Below are 21,642 nucleotides of genomic sequence, written 5' to 3' on the forward strand. Positions count from 1 at the left end.
CTTACCTTCTCTCGCCTTCTGCAGAACTCACCCTAGAGTCCCCTCCACAACTCTACTGCACCATCAGTTTCTCCTCCACAATCATTCCTATCTGCATAAAAATTCACTTATGTAGCCTTCATCTTTACAAACAAACCTTTCCTTGACTGCTTATAGATCAGCTAAAATTCTTAGAAAAGTTGTTGCATACTCTCTTCATTTCTTCAAACCCCACTTATTCTCTGATCTCCATCCCCACACCAGGAAACCATTACTGGCTGGGCTACCAGGAGCATCCACAGGCCAAATCTAATGCCTGTGTTCAACATTATCGGTCACATCTTCCTTCCTGAAATACTTTCTCTTGTTTATGCCTTTCTTTTTCTTGGTGGAAAACATTTTTAATAATTATCAATTAAGGATGTCTATACATTTTTATTTCTATTGGTGTGTTGTCTTTAACACAGCACTCCTGATTGATCCATCCATCCTCCCCCCACCTCCCTCCTTCCCCTCCCTTCCCCTCCCCTCCCCTCCCCTTCCCCCCTCTCTCTCCCTCCCTCCCTCCCTCTCTCTCTCTGCAGCTTTTCAAACTCCAACCTGAAACATTACATGCAGCTGCATCTGGGTGCTGCCATCATCTCTAGCTGCATCTGTCCCTAGATTATCTCATCCAGACCCAAGCTGTGAATGCTTCCTCAACTCCTGACTGCAAATTTATATTTTTATCCCTGACTTCCCTGGGTTTCAGCATCCTTCTTGCCACCTCTTATTGACATATAATGGCAATCTCAAAATAAAGCAGAACCATAATTCACCCAGACCTTCAAACCTAAAACATAGAAGTTATCTCTAATGCTATCCTGTTGATCATTCCTCACATTCAACCCAACAGCAAGGACTGTTGGATCTCCATTCAGAATATAAGTGTGTTCACTATTCTCCATTCTCAGGGCCCAAATCTTCTAGTTCACCCTCATCTCTAACCTGCAGTTGCATCCATGCTGGTGCCCTTAATTTCTCCCCCAAAACAGACTTAATATTTTTAAACCTAAACTCTGTAATGTCGCTCTTCTCTTTCAGTAACTTTTCTTTCAGAGTAAAATCCAAATTCTTTGCTGTCTCCTCCAAGGCCCTGTATGATCCAGATTGCATCCTCTTCCCAACCTTCCCTCTAAACACGCCATCCTTTTTTCTGCCCTCCACCCATATGCCAGGCTGTTTTCTATCTGCAAGCCTTGGAAAACTAGCGCTCAGTATGGATGGCTTCTTTTCCAGCCTTGAAGTCTCATCTCAAAAGTCAGCTGCTGGAGGCCTTGAAGTGCATCTGAAACATGTGTATCATATCACTTCCCTGATAGAATATCATTTCCCCAAGAGCATCCTGTTTTCTTTTTCTGCTCTTTATCCACTGCATCTGGAATATTCCTTGCCAGACATATAATGAATGAAAGATTGCATCAGCAAAAGAGTTAGGAACAAATAAAGTGTTTTCACTTATAATGATTTCATATCCAGATGAATATTTGGATGATCAGGTACCCATAATTTTGATTTAAGACTTTAATTACAGTAAATGAAGATGTTTTCTATAGCAGAGCTTCATCATTTGAAAAATGGACAAAAATCACTTTGTTAAGTTCTATGCTTTAAATAATTCTTTGAATTAAGACACAAAGAAGAAATCCTATTGTTGACTTTGGGAGTTGGGGTGAGATTTAAAGTTCTTCTTATGGCCTGTGTTACATTTCATGTATTTAGGTATGGGGCTCAAGATGAGGGAGCCCCCAAATTGGGAATTCTCTGCTGAGAATGAACAGACACCATGGAACTGTTGTAAGTCTAAATTATGTCTTTACTCTCAGCTTCCTCATGTCCCTCCAACAACTTCAGCCCTAGCTCCTTGAAGCTCCAGCTTCTTCAGCTCAGCCTGCACATCAGGAGGAGCTGCACAGGGAGTTGTGAGGTAGTAGCGCTGTGAGTGCCAGTCAGCCCAGCAGAGTCCCTGGGACAGGGAGTTGCTGTGCTCATGAAACCCACAGGGATGGTGGGCCTCTCCACAACCATGACTCTGCTCCAGCGGGCTGCAGCCACCTGCTGCTGTGCTTTGTCCTCTGCTTGCCGAGCTTCAAAGCAGCCCTCCTCCAACACAGAGACGCATGTCAGTTCTGAAAGCTTCCAAGTGTGTTTTCAACTCAGAAACCTATAGAACATCTTCAGTGGGAGTGGCTGTCTCGGTGAATGATCTGGATACTGATCCCATCAGTAGTAGCTGGTTGAGTCATCTTCTAAATGTGTGAGTGATAGCTTCATGGAACTTGGAGAATGATGGTAGGAATCATAGTAGGTGATGGCAGAAACCCTAGTCGGCATGGAAACAGCTACATCCATCAGCTCAGGGAGGGGTCACCACTGCTGTGTTTGTTGGTCAAGGTGGGCTGACTTTTACTATTGGAACAGCCCATTTCCAAACCTCTGTAGCTTTAACACAGTAAAGGTTAATTTATTTCTTATGTCACAGTCCAGGTCAATGAGGGCAGTTTGTGGGCAGGGCATCTCTGCCCCACACAGCCCTCCAGACACCCAGGCCCCTTCCCTCTAGTGCAAGGGTTCTTAACTTGGAATTCACAGATTGCCAGCTCAGGTAGGGGGTAAGCTGATGAGGGGAAGCATAGCCTTATTATCTTCTTAACTATAATATTTCCTGCAATTATGATTGAATGCATCAAACCATAATATTAGTACCACCTGTGACTATAATGGCCAATAGAAATCATGGATATCCCATATCATTACAATTTTAATAGATATTATAAAATGTCATTTGTGCTTAATACTATTCTGAAATTATGGTTATTATTAAACCCACTTTAAGATCTTATCTGTTAGAAAGTGCATATATTACCATATCACAAAAGTATTTTAATATTTTTATAATAACATTTCAGTGTACTGTCTATAATTATTTTTATTTTATTTCATTTTAGTTTATTTGCGTGTGTGGCACTGAGGATTAAACCAGGCATGTTCTATCTCTAAGCTATATCCCCATCCCTTTCTATTTTTTATTTTAAAACAGGGTCTCGCAAAGTTACTGAGCACTGGTCTGAACCTATGATCCTCTTGTCTTAGCCTCCCAAATACTGGGATTACAAGCATGCACCACCATACGCAGCTCTATATACTTTATTTTTGACCTGTGTAACCCTTTTCACTATTTTGAGAATCAGCCTTCAAAAGGGTTCATGGCAAGCAGAAGAAAGCACAATCATAATAATACTCTAATAGCTACTGTTAATTGAATGAATACTCCTACTGGTGTTTTGCTGGTTCATTTCCATAGCATCATTTTATCTTTATAATAACCTTATGGGAAAGATGCTATTATTCTTCTACTTAAGAGCACTGGTGGACTTGGGAAATTAAATCCAAAATGGTATCCTCCGTTACTGTGCTGGACTGTTTTCAGAAAATACTGAGATCCTTTTTGAAGAACATAGAATTGTATACAGGTAGGAAGGATGAATTGTGGAGTCTGACTCCCAGCTTTGCCAGTGCCTACATCATTGACTGGACACTTTTTACTGAAGTATGTATGTGTAAAATGGAAATCACTTCTAGCATTCCTCTTTTAAGGATTAAATGAGATAAACACTATGAGTGTAATCCTCTTTTACTCCATCCTAAATGCCACTGTGGTCACTTTAATGAGGGTGATCTAAAGTATTAAAGTAAAGCTCAGTTATCAAGAAGAATTTGGGACGATGTCTTAAGAGCACCAAGATTCTTAGCATCTAGGAAGGTCCTAGGATGGTGTGCTGAGTTAGCATCTAGAGTGTGGGGAACTGTCACTTTTCTAAAGAAGAAAAAACATGATGGACAACAGGAAGCTAATATCTATTGATTGGTATTTATTGCAATGTAACTTTCTCTCCCTTTCCTAGAACTCCATGAAGGTGATGTTCAAATGCCTATGGAAGAATTGTGGCAAGGTGTTGAGCACTGCAGCAGGTATCCAGAAACACATCCGGACCATTCACCTCGGGTGAGTGGCGCTCCCTTTAGACTGGAGGAGGCCACCTAGACTCAGAGCACAGGTGCCACCCTGTGCTTTACAAGTCGTGGCCAGCAGCCTGGCTTACTCTTCCTCATCACTAGGGATATGGCCACCACTGATAATATAGGCCAGTATGTCACAGAGTACAGAACAAGGGTGTGTGTGTGTATGTGTGTGTGTTTGTGTGTGTGTGTGTTACTAGAGGTGGAACCCAGGGGCTTTCTACCTCTGGGCTATACTCCCAGACCTATTTTATACTTTATTTGGAAACAAGGACTCACTGCGTTGCTGAAAGCCTCACTAAGTAGCTGAGGCTGGCATCAAAACTGTGTGATTCTCCTGTCTCAGCCTCCCAAGCGCTGGGATTACAAGCATGAGCCACCACGCCCAGCTAGAACAAGGATTTAATATTGGAAAGACTTTCCATTCACTTACTCAATCACACTGGCCAAGTCACCACATCAAGCACCCCCAGTTCCCTCTGCAAATGACTAGTAATGCTGGCTCTGCACCATCATGTGCGAGAGTATAAATAAAGTATGTGAGAAACACTTATAAGATATAAAACCCTAGAATGAAGGTTCCTACTCTCGAGTCTGTGGTTGTGTTTCAGGGGGTCATTGAACCCCCTGAAATTCTCTATAAAATAAAATGTGTACTTATTTTTCCAGTGGAGCGTATTCATGACTTTGAACCTCAAAAGCACACACTTTCTGAACTAACACACCAGTCAACTCTGCTGTTGTTCTTATCATGCCTGATGGTCTGGCTCAGTCTTGCTGTTGCTCCAATAAGCACGTTATTTGTAAAGTCTACATTTTTTTTCATATTATAAAACAGCCTCCTAAGAAAAGAGAAAATGGTGCTTTGGGAGTCCAGCAGTTAGAGCTCCGAGCAGGTGGTAGCAGCAGGTCAGCAGTCTCCTGCTTCTGTGTGAGTCCTTCCTGTCCAGGCGTCTGGAGCTGAGAAGGAACCCTGAGAAGCTGTAGGTTGTAACCAGAGCGCATAAGGCAAACACACACACACAGCCAAGCCTTCATGCTTAGACACAAAGGAGGTCTTTTGACAAGATGAGTGTAGAAAGGTAAACACAACTGTTGCTTTATCCAGTAAGGGATATACTTTAAAACATCATCCATAAAAAGTAGCATAGGCAAAGGGAAAAGAAAGGGTTCTGAGGAGGTTGGTGCTGATCTCTTAGGGTCTGCTTCATCAGTGACTGGAGAGAAGCAGGGATCTGGCTCCCTGGTGCTTCAGGCTGATATTCAGGGACACACCAGAGCCTTCCAGCTCAGGGCACCCAGAGGGTCACCACGCTTCAGGGGTGTGGCTCGGCACAGCTTGGCCTCTGCTTCCCTGGCCATAGGGTCTGCCTGCATGTGAAGAAATGCCACACTGAAATACTGCCATGCACAATACTTGCTGGCCTCCATCAAGGAAACCCTGTTGTTTCTCCCCCACTGTTCATTCTCAGGAGAACTCACCACATAAATAGCTCAGAGTAAAGGTTTAGAAAGAACTTCCCAAAGCTCTAGCCAGGAGGTAGGGTATTTTTCTTTTCTTTTTTTTCTTTTTTCTTTTTCTTTTTTTCTTTGGAGGGGGGTACTGGGGATGGAACCCAGGGGCATTCTACCTCCAAACTACCCCCCATTCCTATTTTTTATTCCTTTATTTTAAAACAGGGTCTCACTGGGTTGCAAAGGGCCTATGTATTAGCTGGGGCTGTCCTTGAACCACGATCCTCCTGTCTCAGCCTCTCAAATGCTGGGATTACAGGCGTGCTCCACCATGCCCGGCAGGTATTTGCTTTAAAGTCCATCTCTCTGCATAGAAAACTGAATCCTGTTCAGGCCCACTCTGAAGCACATACTGTGTAACTATGCATGTATTTATAGGCCATAACAGGTATCACATGATTTTCCTCTGAGCTCCCAGGATATACTCACAATGGGTGGAATTCCAAATGCAGCCACTTTATTTGCTTCTCTGGGATCCCCAGTTGACTGATGTGCTTTCTAGAATTGCCTTGGCAAATTGTGGTTCCCTGCCAGCCACTGCCCAGGAAAGGGCCTGGGTTTGCAGGACTCTGGGGCTGATCTACAGACAAGTCCCAGCCCTGAGCTCTCTGGTGGACTGGGAAAGACGACTGCCCTTGACTTAATCTGTGAGTTCAGTTAGGCCACTATAAAACATGCCTCAACGCTGATGTAGCCCCAGTGCACACCATGCCAGTATAAAAAGTGCACTGTGTTTCTCTTAAACCTCATTCCATTCTTGTATATGAAGGGCTAGACCTCGTTCACCCCCTGTGGAATTCATGATCCCTGGATCTGTGCATCTATTAGTAGCACTTGGCAACCAGCAGGAACGCAGCCTGCCTTTGACTAGAAAGGACTTGGGAACAGGAATAGAAAAGATGCTCTCTCTCCATCCCACTCTCAGGGCTCTCTGAAGGTATCAGTGGTATGCTGGTGAGAAAAATCCAACCCCATACAGACCTCCTAAGGTGCAGAGACACTCCCCACCAGACGCCTCGGCACCCAAGCCCAGGGGAAATGGAACTAGCCTGGGAGAAACCACTGATTTGGCTAAAACAGAAAGGTCTAGGGAGTTTATTTTAGGTTTTATGTAGGGATCATTTGTAGGGAAACAAGTTTGTTCTGAGTCAGTGATCTACAGTTGCTGCTGGATGGGTCCATGAAATGAGGGTTGCCTGGCTTCCCACATCTCACAAAACCAGATATTCCCTAGAAATAAACAAACCTGATATATGTTGTTTTAGGATAACAGTTATTTTACTCAAAACTTTCAGTAGGAAAGTATGGTTTTCCTAGACTCAGGAAGAACTTTGAAAGCACCCTGGAAGAGACTTTCCTAGTGAAGGCAAATTCTGAGACCTTCCCATGTCATCTTTATTTTTACTTAGTAAACATGTAAATAGTGCTGACTGTGTGTCAGGTACACTTCTGAGCACTGTATTCACTTAATCCTCATGTCTCGCAGGTATTTTCATAATCCCCATGTTTTAAAGAAGCCAAGGTACACATTGGCTGTGTGTAAGCTGCTAAAATCACAGCCAAGTTAGACAGTTTCAGGAACTGAGCTAGTAAAATTCAACTGCAGAACCCATGGTCTACACGACAGTAAACCTCAGCTTTATGTACTCATCCAACACTTAACAGGTAGCTATCTTACACCAAATACACTGATTCCTGTGCTATGGCCCAAAGGTCAGCAATGGGATATAGCCCTAGGGACGCACAGTCATAGTGAGATGATGATTTAAAAAGGAAATTACAGAGCAGGGCTGGGGTGTAGCTCAGTGGTAGAGTGCTTGTCTGGCATGCATGAGACCCTTGGTTCAATTCCCAACACCACAAATAATAATAGTAATAATAATAACAACCAACAGTTATAGAGATGTAATTAACTCAAATGATGAACACCCTTTACACAGAGGACTAAGAGTTAGGAGTCAAGTAGTCTTCATTCCTCACCTTCAAAACACAACCAGACTCAACTGCTTGACACTTATACCACCGTCACCCTTGCCCAGCCACTGCCAAAGCTCACCCGAATCTCGGTGGCAGCAGCCCTCCTGCATGGCCTTTAGTTCCTGTGCTGGCCCTTCTGTCCTCTATTCCCTCATCTAGACATGAGCCAAAGGGATCCTTTAAAAAAAATAATGTAGATTTCTCAAAGCCATTAGTGGATTCTATCACATCCAGAAAAAATAAAAAGCCATTACCATGGCCTGAAGCCCACAGGAACTTGCTCCTGCCTCCAGTCCCACCCACAGGCTTTCTACACTCGTGGGAGAACACCAGGCCCACCCACCCACGGGCTTCAGGTCACACTTCCTCAGTTCTTTCCACAGGTTCCAGCATGGTATCCCTCTCACTTTATTTAGGCAAGTATCTGCTTAAATTTCACCTCCTCAGAAAAGCTTCCTTTGAACACTCTGGTCAAAATATAGTACCCCTCCCCAATCACTTACCTTGCGTAAGGACATTCTTATGCTGCTTAATTTTTCTTTCTGGAACTTATCAATACCTGATATATTAAATGTCTATTTGTGGGTTTCCTCTCTGCCTTACCCAGTAGACTATAAGTTCCATCAGGGAAGAATCTTTATTTTGTGCACTGTGATATTAGGAGACCCTTGAACAGCCTGGATATGATAGATTTTCAATAAATTGTTGTCAGAAGATCAAATGAATGGATTGCTTTAAAGAGGTCATCTTAGTCCATTTTCTGTTGCTATAACAAGATATCTGAGACCAGGTAATTTATAAACAATAAAGGTTTGTTTAGCTCATGGTTCTGCCGACTGGTAAGTGCAACACCGTGGTGTTGACATCTCCTAGTATCTGATCCTAACATGGAGGAGGACATGACTCAGTGAGACAGAGCATGCTAGCCTGGGTCTGTCTTCCTCTAATGCCACCACCTTCATGGCCCTTCAGGGGCCCCACCTTCATGATCTCATCTAATCCTAACTACCTCCCAAACACCATTCACATATGAGTTTGAGGGTTAAGTTTCTGACACATGAACTTTTGAGAAACCCATGCCAATGGTAGCAGAGGTCAAGGAAGAGTTCCCTAAAAGTGGCTAGCTGAGTGTCATAGGGTAAGAAAGAGATTCCCAGGCAGACAAGAGAGGGGGAAAGCATTCGACAGAACAGCACGTGCAAGGCTGCACGGCAAGAGGACGGGTCAGCTGAACACATCTGTTTGCTCTCTTCTGAATTAGGCGTGTCGGAGACTCTGACTACAGTGATGGAGAAGAGGACTTCTACTACACTGAGATCAAGCTCAACACAGACTCCGTGGCAGATGGACTGAGCAGCCTGGCCCCGGTCTCACCATCCCAGTCCCTGGCTTCACCTCCCACTTTCCCCATCCCGGATTCCAGCCGGACAGAAACTCCTTGTGCCAAAACCGACACCAAGCTGATGACACCGTTGAGCCGCTCAGCTCCCACCACCCTCTACCTCGTGCACACCGACCATGCTTACCAGGTGACTGCCAGGGCAGGGAGAGGCCTCACCCTGCCCCTGACCGAGAGCAGTAGCCCTCTGACCCGGGAGTGAAGGGTAACTCAGTGGAAAAACAGCAGCACTCGCTAAAGCCCAGTAGCTAAGTTTTTCTTTTTTGCCTCTTAAAACCAAGATCTCATACAGATAGCTTATTCTTGGATTCCCCAATGCTGGCTGAAGATTTCATCCCCTAGAGGTTGCTCTGAGGATTAACATCTTTAATAATAGGAAGCCCTTAGAATGGTGCCTAGCATGTTGTATAAGTATATCCTGTTAAATTAAAAAAATGAAATTTGAAAAGCTGGGCCTTGGAAAGGTCTAGTACAATAGCAGAATCACCCTGCACTTCAAATCTGTGACTTCATACTCTCCCTCCTAAATGGGCAGCTTGCACTCTTAGACTACAGTACTGGTCTTTAGTACTCAGTAGGTGTCGTATCCCTTAGGAACTTGTTAGAAATTGTAATTCTTGGGGAACTCCCCCAAGACCTACTGTGTCAGAGCAGGGGCTGGACCCCAGCAGCCCCTACAGCAGATCATGATTCAGATCCTATAAATGCAGAACATGGTTAGAGATCTTCCTCCCCTATAATTTTCAGCTACATTATGCACCTTTTAAAAATCTCCTTTAAGCTGGGCATGGTGGTCCACACTTGTAATCCCAGCATTTGGGAGGCTGAGACCAGAGGATCGCAGTTCAAAGACAGCCTCAGCCACTTAGTGAGGCCCTTGGCAACTCAGTAAGACCCTGTTTCAAAATAAAGAATAAGCCGGGCGTGGTGGCGCACGCTTGTAATCCCCGTGCTTGGGAGGCGGAGACAGGAGGATCGCGCAGGTTCGAAGCCAGCCGCGCGCGCTGGCTTAGGAGACCCTGTTTCCAAAATGAAAATGTAAAAATAGGTATGGGAGTGTAGCCCGGAGGTAGAAGGGCTTCCAGGAACCCCAGTACCACAAAAAAAAAAAAAGAATAAAAAAAATAGGGCTGGGGGTGTAGCTTGGAGGTAGAATGCCCTGGGTTCCATCCCCAGTACCGCAAAAAAATATTTTTTTTAATTTGAAAAGTAAAAAATCTCCTTACATACTTGTAATTATTCTACCCCAGTTTTTATTTTATAAGAAAAAAGCTTGCCACATAACTGAGTACTATCTGATTAAATTAAAACACCAAAATTGTTTTAATCTTTCCCTGGTCATCAGGTATATACTTTTTGGTCTAGCCAGTTTTTCAGTATCATTAATTACTCCATTATGAACATCTCTCTTCCTGTGGCTCTCAATCTTTTTTCTTTAAATTCTTAGAAAAGCAATTATCAAGTCACTTGGAACATGAATGAACACAGTTTAAGAACCTTGCTATGTACTGCCAAAGTATTCTCCAATGGTACCAGTTACAAAACCACTGTCACTAGCCAATATATTTGTAATAAGACAAACTAAACCTACAAAGGAAGAATTCAGCCACTTATTTATCAGAACTCAAGAGCAATGGGATAGAACTGATAATTAAATTACTTCATACAATAAATTTCATTCCTGACTCTTGTTATGTTAGTCAAAAAGAATAATTTATTCATTTGTTCTTATTTGTCAGTTTTGCCCTTAGGTCAGAAATCATGGGCTTGGAATGAACATAATTAAATCATTTGCTCATCTATTTAATGAGAAAGTTGGAACACACACTGGATTATGTAGAAAGTCTTTTCCAAAGAATATATTCATAATACATGGGACTTTTCTGTTTCTAGACATTATAAATATTCAGCAAAAAGAAAGTAAAAACATCAAAGAAAGAAAATTCGTCCCGAGTCTCAACAAGCAAAACATATTAACAACTTAGTTAATATTTTTTATATGTCCATCAAGACTTTGTTCTTTGTGTCCATGAATAGACATTTTTAAGTAATCTATTATACTCCAGTCTTTACTATGCTTTATTTTTTTACATAATATATGGTAAACATTTCCCCATGTCAATAAATCTCTTTTAATAACATCTTTAATGACTCTTTGGGTATATCATGATGTGTTTATCTGTTTCCCTATGGCTGAAATTCATATTGTTTCTAGTTTATATATACATATATATTGCAGAATATATATATATTCTAGTTTTATATATATATATATATATATATTGCAGAATAACATGAATAAGAACGAGTTCTTAGAAGTAAAATAACTAATACACAGAATGCTAAGAATTTTGATACATATTGCTAAATTACACTTCAAAAATGTTGTACCAGTATACACACCACCATTTCCCCATTTATTCAACAAGTTTATATTTCCTAATTTGATAATGAAGAATTACATACAGGTGCCCTTAAAAAGGTATATGCACACTTAATAGAATTTCTTTTCAGAAGTTGACAGTCAAAACTATCTCAGAGCCAGGCATGGTGGCACACACTTGTAATACCAGTACTTGGGGAGGCTGAGACAAGAGAATTACAATATCATAGCCAGCCTCGATAAAATTTAGTGAGACCCTGTTTCACAAAATAGAGTAAAATATAGGGCTCAGGATGTAGTTCAGAGGTAGTATGCCCACTGGGTTCAATCCCCAGTACCACGGGGAAGGAGGGGAGGAAACTGTCTTAGGGTGGGGATGTAGCTCTGTTGAATAGTGCTTTCTTAGTGTGTGCAAAGCCCTGGGTTTACTTATCACCACATAAAACAAAACAATCTCTTTCTTGATAGATTTCTTAGATATTTACAAAAAGTCTTTTCATAACTACTCCCTTTGACCCTACTTAATCTCTACCAATTAGATAATTAGTCCAAGTTATTAACACAGCTGAGACCATTCCTGAGGCTCTACTGTGGTAATGAGAGCTTAAGATGTTGAGAGAAAATGTTCTTTCATAAGAACTTTTTCTGTTTTCTGTCCCTCAGGCCACACCTCCCGTGACTATTCCAGGGTCTGCCAAGTTCACCCCCAATGGCAGCAGCTTCAGCATTTCTTGGCAGTCTCCTCCGGTCACTTTCACGGGCATTCCAGTAAGTAGAAAAACAGTCCAGAAATCTGGGCAAAGCCAAACATAAATTTAAAGAAAGTCAGAATGACAAAAGTACTATATTTTTTAAACAATAATAGCAAATTTATCAAGGTATCTCATGGTTCTAACAGGTCCAACTTCTCTGTGAAAAGATGCTTTAATGAGTATTTGAGAAAACTAGAAGAATTTCAACTGGTGATTTATAAATTGTTGGAAATATATTTGGGAGCTGGTGGTATATTTATGTTTCCAAAAGACAATAGAATTAATAGCTGAGTTCATGCCTTGTATGTAAATGGTGGTGTTTATCTTAAATAACTCTATAAAATTTATTACTGTGAAGTTATTTTGTAGGTATCTCCCTTGAAAATTCAAATGTAAATAAATTGAAATCATTTTTCCTCCAAAGCCTGAATAATCCATGTTAGATAATGTGAAAATAAATACGTGCTAAAATATGCAACCAGACTTTAAAAGCACATTAAGAATTAACCCAGTAGCTGATTTATGTCTGATAAATCACCAGGATTCCTAAGCATTCATTTAAAAAGATATTGGGTCTGGTATAGCTTATCACAAAATACCCACAGACCTGCACACTGGCCATGCTTGTAGTGGTGTGTCGCTTCTGATAAGGTTCAGAAAGTGGTTTATGATAACAGATGTTACTTTATTTTCTCTTCTCCACCCCTCCAAACAAGGTCCCCACAAAAGCTTTTTATTGTCAACCAGTGGCAACTCCCAGAGGTTCCCAGCAAAGTCTAAAGCCTCCTGTGGAGCTGATAAAATGAAAGTGGCTGAATGAATTATGTTATGCTGTGATTTGCTGATGAATATTTATTAAATTCCATAGAGAAATAGCCAACAATAAAAAGCATCCCACTGGCAGCAATTTGGGAAACGGTAGCTTCCAGAAAATACTACTGGAATGCGGTTTTTTTTAAACAATACCATGGATCTGAAGTAATTATGAAAGTGACCTGTTTCTGTGAATAGTGGTAACTGGAAGCTGCTCTGAGAGTGACCTTGTTAGGAGAAATGAGAAGAGAGAGGCTTAGATGTGCAGAAAGTTTTCTTTCTGGCAAGAACATTGGCCCACTGATGTGGGTGTCAGAGGTTAACATCCTGTCCTTTGGGGGGCTTTTTCCTTGGTAACATAAAAAGATCCAGAGTAGTTCTCCCTATCACCATTAAGATAGCCCTTCTGTGCTAACCTAGTATGGTGCTTCCAACTACAGAATTATATTGACTTGCTAGCTGGATATGTTAATTCCTGCCTTTGACTCGGGTTGAACTTTTGAAAGCATACACCATACTGCTAATGTGAACCAAAAACAAGAGTACTGAGAAGACAGAACAGCCCAGTTCAAATCTCTATTCAAACTACTTCTGTGACCAACTGAACTAAAACATTTCTCCTTTGCTTTCTTAATTAAATCATCTCCTTCTAAGCTATAGAGAAGTCACACTGAGCACTTTTTCACTCGCTGCCTGTCTTCACGGTTCCCAAACATCTTATAATAGGATGCTAGCCAGGATGCTGTATACAGTTTTTTGAGTTTGGTGGGTTTTTTTGTTTTTTTGTTTTTTGGGTTTTTTTTTTTTTTTTTTTTTTTTGGTACTGGGGGTAGAACCCAGGGGCTTTCTACCTTCGGGCTATACTCCCAGACCTATTTTATATTTTACTTGGAAATAGGATCTCACTAAATTGCTGAGAGCCTCACTAAGTAGCTGAGGCTGGCTTCGAACCTATGTGGTCCTCCTGTTTCAGCCTCCCAAGTGCTGGGATTACAAGCGTGCATCACCACACCTGGCTATGGTTTGTTTTCCATCAATGAAATTTTAAAAAAGCTATGTGAGCTGGGCATGGTAGTGCACGCTTGTAATCCCCGCTCTTGGGAGGCAGAGACAGAATTGCACAGGTTCAAAGCCAGCCTCTCTGGCTTAAGAGACCCTGTTTCCAAATAAAAAGATATAAAATAGGTCTGGGAGGGTAGCCCGGAGGTAGAAGGATTTTCAGAAACCCCAGGACCACCAAAAAAAAAAAAAAAAAAAAAAGGCTATGTGAACACTGTGTATATCTCTACCCTTATCTCAGTGCCTGAGACTCTTTACACAGTCCCTCTTTTCCTGTGTTAGTTACCAGGGGCATTCTAGCAGAGAGCTTTGATAGAAAGTATATATAGTGGCTGGGTTAAGTATAGGTATCCAATTAAACTCCTGAGTCAACAACTAATTTATTCTTTCACCAGAAAATTCCCAGTTTATCTGGTTGTCTAATCTACTTCAGCCAAGACTTTAGACCATTTTAACAGTCAAATTCACATTCCTGTTTTAAAATGCAAGGGGAAGAGTCAAAGACTTTTTTTTTTTTTTTTACTCTAGAAAGAAAAGAAAAAAACTACACCAAGCATATTCCTTATCAATGCTTTTTTTTTTTTAGAAAAAAACCAAAAGGGTGCTTCTCTCTTCTTCCTTCTGTTGGCAGGTTAGCTTTCCTAAGGATCTGCAGTTGCAGGACTGTCCAAGGCCCCCGGCTAAACACCAGCAGCAACTTACCAAAAATGCTCTTCCTGGCCCCTAGGAGACAGAAAGCCAGGTGGAAGCTAAGAACTTGGGGATTACCTCCTAAATTATAGCTTCAGACAGAAGATTTCAAAGTTTAAAATTGTAATGAATTAGTATTCATGATGGCCTCAGTCATGTCCAAATGGTAGAAGAGAGCAGTTTCTACTTTATAAGATACATTTCAAAAGAAAATAAAAACACCTTTCTCTTTGCACTCCAAATAAATGCCCCGAGGTTGTCAACTTCTTTAAAGATTTGGTTTTTTTCCCTCCTTTTTGAGACCTGGTATTGAAGACATATTTTAAAAACTTCCTAGAGAGTGTGGGAAATCCCCTTCTGAGAAATTTCAAGACTCCTCGGCGTTTACTTATTCATCTGCCTGTACCAGATAGCCTGAACACTGGGCGTTAATGAGTTCCCTGAGTAAGGTCCCTTCCTGGTGGTGTAGAGCTTAGGAGGCTGATCTGCATATTTACAAACACACTGCTCTAAGTTCAGTGTTTTTAAGCCTTAGGCTATGAGGAGGAAAGAGGAGAGGAGACCATCATTAATTAAGCTTTCTTTAACCTGTTTTTCCCTAGTGTTTTGCCTTTACTTCTAATTATCTCCATGCCTATGTCTTTTTATGACAAAACTACGAGCTCATGGCCCTTTATTAGTCAACTCAAGCTACCCTAACAAAGCACCATAGACAGGTGGGTTATTCCTCCTCAATAATAATAAATTAGGAATAAATTCCTAATTTATTTTCTCCCACTTCTGGAGGCTGAGAGTTTAAGATCAAGGTGTCAGCCAGTTTAGTTCCTGGTGGCGGCTCTCTTCCTGGTTTGTATATAGTCATCTTCTAGCTATATCTTCACATGACCTGATACATGTGCAATCAATAGCAAGAGGGAATGAAGATGGGGTGCAGAGACCGGGAGCAGAGAAGACACACAAGAACAGCCCCCATATCTCTTCTTATCAGAACACTAATCCTCTGGAATCCAGACCAAACTCTTAGAACCTCATTTAACTTTTCTCTTTAAAGGCCTTATCACCATACTGAGGTCTAGAGTTGTGCCATGTGAATTGGAGGGGGGAGGTAGCATAGTAGTGCTTGACTGTTAGATGCTTGGTTGGTTTGGCTTTGGGTTTGTTTGTCTGTTTTGGTGTTACCATCTCACCCTAGTTAGAATGGCTATCATTAAAAAGACTAAAATAAGCTGGTAAGAATGCAAAGAAAAAGGGAACTCTAGTACACTGTCAGTGGAAATACACGGCTATGGTATACAGGAAAACTATATCGATATATTCATCCAAAATCTAAAATAATAGCCCTTGAAAGAGAGTTCAGAATTTTATAAGTAAAGCTGGGCGTGGTGGTGCACACTTGTAATCCCAGCATTCAGGAGGCTGAGACCCGGAGGATCGTGGTTCATGGACAGCCTCAGCTACTTAGTGAGGCCCTCTGCAACTCAGTGAGACCCAGTTTCAAAATAAAGAATAAAAAATAGGGCAGGGGGTGTAGCTCAGAGGTTGAATGCCCCTGGGTTCCATACCCAACCCACACACAAAAAAAAATTTATAAGTAAAACCAGCCAAAAGTCTTTGTTGTTCTATTTGAGAGAAAACCACAGTGATTTCTCCAGTGCATTTACAGGAAGGCACACATCGATACAGTGCTCTCCTGTGAGGCGCAGTTGCAAAGCCTGGCTCTGGCATCTGTGAACTCTGACCTCTAGGCAGCCCGGGGACCCTTTTAAAGCAGTGTGCTTTGTTCTGACACCACCTGGTAGAACTGTGTTGTGAGTTTTGTGCCTGGCATGCAACCAATGCAATGGAGCACTTACCATTACTGCTATGGTTGCTATAAAACAGATCAGAAAAAGTGGATTCTCCCTGTTTAGCATAGACTCATAGCACATGTGCTTATAAGTTTAAGGTCTTTCCATTTTCAGAACCAGGGAGGGAAGGACAGGAAGCAGAGTGGAGGGGAAGGGAAAACATAGGTAATATATGGGAGTTACGTAACTCATACTTAGCTTATATATCAAGCTCTTGATAAATTACTATTTCTGATGTTTTTATCTCTGGGGTGCTATGTGGTCCACTTCTGTGCTCAAAGCCTAAACATCTGTCTCTAAGATAAAAGTAATATTTATTTTGTAGCTTTGCTGGGAAAATTGAGAAAGATAATATATAACCTAGTAGCCTGTCTTTCACATTTGCATGAACTGAAAAAATATTAGTTCTCTACCACAATCACTCCCTCAATTTCCCTACTCCCTTCCCCAAGTAAAATAAAAAGATAAAATATGATTCATATCTTGCAGTTAAAAGTGTTAAGGAAACCCTTAAGGTAGATCATGTTAAGTTTCCCACAGGATGGAGCCCATGTGCAAGTTCAGAGTGGGCCCTGTCTGTCCACCCTGTAGAAACTTGAGTCCGTCATGGAGCGAGGAGGGCTGCACACAGAACATGTTGACAGTGTGAGGAGGAATAAAGACTGTCACAAGGGCTCATCCTCACAGTCGGTCCATATTCCTCAAAAAGTGCTCCTGGAATTTTCAAAAACCTGGTCCTTATTGTATGGTTTGCGAGAGATAGATCCACAGACACGCGAGATCGGCCATGCAGGCGGCATAAGTCTTTATTAGACCGGCCCATCAGTCCCAGGCAGCTCCCTCCCCCACCCCCGTGTCGCGGGTGCGGGTTGGGGGTGGGAGAGGGCGTGGAAGAGAGCCTTCCACGGATATAGAAAATCTCTCCGTCTCACAGGCTTCTTCTGTGTGTGGCTTCTCTGTGTGTCTCGAGATCGCCGCGTTCCCCTTTTTATCAAAGGGGAGTGGCTTTCCGTGGGAACTTGCAGGGTAAGGAGGCGGGTCAGCCCCGCCCCTGTCCCATATGGGGGTTGAGGACCTAACATCCCGGCCTTTTTGGTCATAAGGGCGACGACTCTATCGAACTACTTCCTGCTGACAGAGTGGGCGGAGTCAGGGGCCCCAGGCCGGGAGTCAGGGTCCAATCCCCTGGAAGGGCGGGGGCAGGCAGGCGTGGCCGCGGTGAGAGCTGGAGGTTACCCTGGTTAACAGGCAAGGTGCTATTAGAAAAAGAAAAAAATTGTGAAAGCAGATCCTAGGAGCCCTTTAAATATGAGGTAGATTGTCACTAGATCTATTATTTAAATAGCAGCATTTCCCTGAGGAGAACGTCTTTTGCCCCTTCAGCAGTTTTTATTCGACCAGAGTTATTAATAGCAGCAACTCCCTGAGTGGGTATAGGTCTGTCTGGTCAAACGAACATCTGCTACTGCGTCAGGAGCATCAGTACCCGACTTCCAAGGTTTAATACTTATGGCAGTTCAACATCCGAAGAGGGAGAGCACCATAACCTGTAAACAAGTGGACCTGCTAACATGTAAACATCAAAGAGAGTTATGTCGAGAAAAACGAAGCTTAGTAGGTCCTAATACTGTGCAAGAAAATTCGTCCCGGGACTGTTGCAGTGGGGCCCTTTTCAGCCGAGTAAGATGGTGCCAGTTGGGGTCCCCCAGCAGTTTGGCTGCGGTGGGTGTGGTGAGGATTACTGTGAAGGGCCCCGTCCACCGTGGTTGAAGTTGTTTTGGCTGGAGTGACTTGAGAAGGACCTGATCTCCCGGCTTGAGGGCCTTAGCTGTATGGTGTGGAGCTGTTTCGTCAGTCCCCGGTTGGGGAAGGTATCGGTCAGCATGTTCCCTAAGAAGGTGCCTGAGGAGAGACAAATAAGGGAGATAGGAAGACAAAGGAGGGGGGTCCGAAGGAAGAGTGTGATTAAGCAAGAAAGGGCGGCCGTATAGCAATTCAAATGGGCTCATAAAGGTGGGGCTTCGGGGGGTGGCCCTCACCCGGGCCAGAGCTAGTGGCAGGAGCTCCGGCCATGAAACCCGTAGTTCCAGAGAGAGTTTCGTTAAGTGATTTTTGAGAATTCCATTCATCCTTTCTACCTTTCCTGAAGACTGTGGTCGGTATGGAACATGGAGATTCCACGCAATGCCCAGAGCTTGTGTCACCTGCTGAATGACTTTAGAAACAAAAGCTGGACCGTTATCAGATTGCAAGGAGTTAGGGAGGCCAAAACGAGGAATGATATCTGAGCAGAGAACATTGGCTACCGTGCTGGCTGTCTCATCCTTTGAAGGAAAAGCCTCCACCCAACCCGTTAGGGTGTCAACCATGGTAAGAAGATATTTAAGTTTTTTATGGGGAGGCATATGTGTGAAGTCAATCTGCCAGTCCTGTCCTGGCAGGTGTCCCCTCATTTGGTGGGTGGGGAAGGAGGGGCGAAGGCCTCCCTGAGTGGATACAGCAGCGCAAGTGGAGCAGGAGGCACTGACTTTACCAATTAGCTGTAGTAGGAGAGGAGAATAGAACAAGGGGCTCAGAAAATGCTTTAGTGCCATGGGTCCCACGTGAAGAGAGTTATGTATTAAGCTGATGATTTCTTCAGCCTGGGCCTTAGGCAGAGCAATTTTATCCTGTACCATGAGCCAGCCATCTTTCGCGCTGGACGCCCCAAGTTTTGTCAGGTGTTCTCGTTCAGCCGGGCTGTAATTAGGCACCATTGTAGGGAGTGTTAGAAACAGTATAGGTGCCGGCGGGCTTGGCTGAGCCTGCTGTGTCAGCTGTCGCGCTGTATAATCAGCTTTATTGTTTCCTTTTGCCACTAAGGAAGACTCCGTCCGATGGCCCCTACAGTGAATGATGGCCAGCTCGGATGGTAAGGAAAGGGAGTCTAGAAGCTTTTTAATTAGGGTAGCATTGATAATGGGTGATCCCTTGGTGGAGAGAAACCCTCTCTCTCTCCAGATTGAGGCATGACAATGTGCTATTAGAAAGGCATATTTAGAATCGGTGTAAATGTTTGCCCGCTTGTTTTTTGCCAGCTGTAAGGCTCGAGTTAGGGCGATCAGCTCAGCCTTTTGTGAGGTAGTACCGTCCGGTAATCTGGCAGCTTCAACTGTTTGGGTTAGAGTGACCACTGCATAGGCTGCTCTCCTCTTACCTCTGGCATCAGGAACAGAGCTGCCATCAACGAAATAAGTGACATCTGGATTAAGAAGGGGGGTGTCCTGGAGGTCCGCCCGAGGTTTGGCTAGAGCTTCAATTACATCAACACATGAGTGAACATCGCTAAATGAACCCGAATCAGGGCCCTGACCCTGGCTCACTGGTAACAGAGTGGCCGGGTTAAGGGCTGGGGAATGAGATAGTTTAACACTTGGGTTTTCCATAAACAGCAAATAAAGTTCCTGAATACGGGATGGTGACAAAAGAGGGAGTGCTCGTGGAGAGAGCAAATCCTGGAGCCTATGTGGGGAGAAGACCTGCAGGGGCATCTGAAGGCAGATTTTAAGAGCCTCTTTTGTGAGTGCGGCTGCTGCTGCCAGAGCCCTGAGGCAGGGTGGCCAGCCCCGGGTGGTGGGGTCCAGTTGCTTGGACAGATAGGCCACTGGCACCTGAGTTGGTCCCAGGGGTTGCGTGAGCACTCCTGTGGCTATTCCTTGCCTTTCGTCAGTAAATAACAAGAAGGTCTTAGTGGGGTTGGGGTGTGCCAGTGGAGGCGAATTAAGGAGAGCCTCTCGAAGAGCCTGGAAAGCTTGTCGAACGATCGCAGGCGAAGTGAGAGGGCCAGCCGGGGTTTCCTTAATTGCCTCATGTAGTGGCTTAGCTATGATGGCAAAGTTGGGGATCCAATGTCGGAAAAATCCCACAAAGCCCAAAAAGGATTGGATCTGACCAGCTGTGGTGGGCGGCTGTAAGTCTCGTAAGGCCTTGACCCTGTCCACCGTGAGTCCCCGAGTGTTGGGGGTGAGGTGGAGGCCTAGGTACTGCACTTCAGGCATTGATAATTGGGCCTTATGTGGGGCCACCCTATAGCCCTTGCTCCCAAGGAAATTAAGGAGGAGAGCAGTGTGACGCTTAGACATTTCTAAGGAGGGGCTACAAAGCAAAAGGTCATCTACATATTGTAGTAGAGAACTAGGCTCTAAGGGGCATTGAAGGAGATCCCGCGCTAGAGCCTGCCCAAAGAGATGTGGGCTGTCTCGAAAACCCTGGGGGAGGACCGTCCAGGTAAGTTGCTGGGCGACCTGGGTGTCGGGGTCCTCCCAAGTGAAGGCAAAAAGGGGATATGATTCCGGATGAAGGGAAATTGTATAAAATGCGTCCTTTAAATCAAGGACTGAGAAGTGGGTAGTATTGGGGGGAATCTGAGACAGGAGGGTATAGGGATTAGGGACCACCGGGTGGATTGGTATCACTGCCTCGTTAATCAAACGGAGGTCTTGGACTAGGCGGTATGTCCCGTTAGGCTTTTTAACTGGGAGGATGGGGGTATTATAAGGGGAGTTAATAGGGATGAGCAATCCCTGCGCCAGGAGACGAGAAATGATTGGCTTAAGCCCGCGCCGATGAAGGAGGGATATCGGAAACTGGGCGCGAGCAGGAAAAATATTGGGGTCACGTAGGGTAACTCGAACCGGGGTGTGGTGAGTTGCCACCACTGGGGTACTGGTGTCCCATACTATGGGGTCCACCACATCTGTCGGAAGGGGGGGTTTTTCCTTTTGGTCTTCTATTGTAGCTGTAGCTATTAAAAATATGTTAGAGGAAGCGGACACCAGGGGGAGATTAAATGAAAGTTCTGCCCCAAGTTTGGTTAAAAAATCTCTACCCAACAGAGGGGTAGAACATGATGGGATAATCAGGAATGGATGGTTGACCATAAAACTTTCCAGATGGCATAACAGAGGGCCTGTGATACGTGGGCAAGAGGGTAGGCCGTCAATCCCTTGGACCGAGATTTGGGAAGGGAAACTAGGTCCAGAGAAGGAAGGGAGGACAGAGTAGGTAGCTTCCGTATCAATCAGGAAAGAGATTGGTTTACCCGCTACCTGTAGCGTGACCCTGGGCTCAGCTTGAGTAATACGGGTGGCCGAGGCCGGGGAGTGTCAATCTTCAGCCAGACCCAGTAGG

General features: G+C 43.7%; 1 protein-coding gene across 1 annotated transcript in view; it reads left to right on the plus strand.

Annotated features, from left to right (window-relative positions):
- The window catches only part of ZNF704 (zinc finger protein 704), a gene marked incomplete at both ends in the record, with an annotated part of 227,770 nt that overhangs the window by 197,519 nt on the left and 8,609 nt on the right, over positions 1–21,642 (plus strand). Inside the window, 3 exons of the mRNA XM_080695129.1 lie at positions 3,924–4,024; positions 8,792–9,059; positions 11,976–12,080. Of these exons, the coding sequence (XP_080551255.1) occupies positions 3,924–4,024; positions 8,792–9,059; positions 11,976–12,080 (474 nt within the window). The remainder of the gene's footprint in view (positions 1–3,923; positions 4,025–8,791; positions 9,060–11,975; positions 12,081–21,642) is intronic.

The sequence above is a fragment of the Muscardinus avellanarius genome (assembly GCF_963383645.1).
Source record: "Muscardinus avellanarius genome assembly, chromosome: 4".
Taxonomy (NCBI): Eukaryota; Metazoa; Chordata; class Mammalia; order Rodentia; family Gliridae; genus Muscardinus; species Muscardinus avellanarius.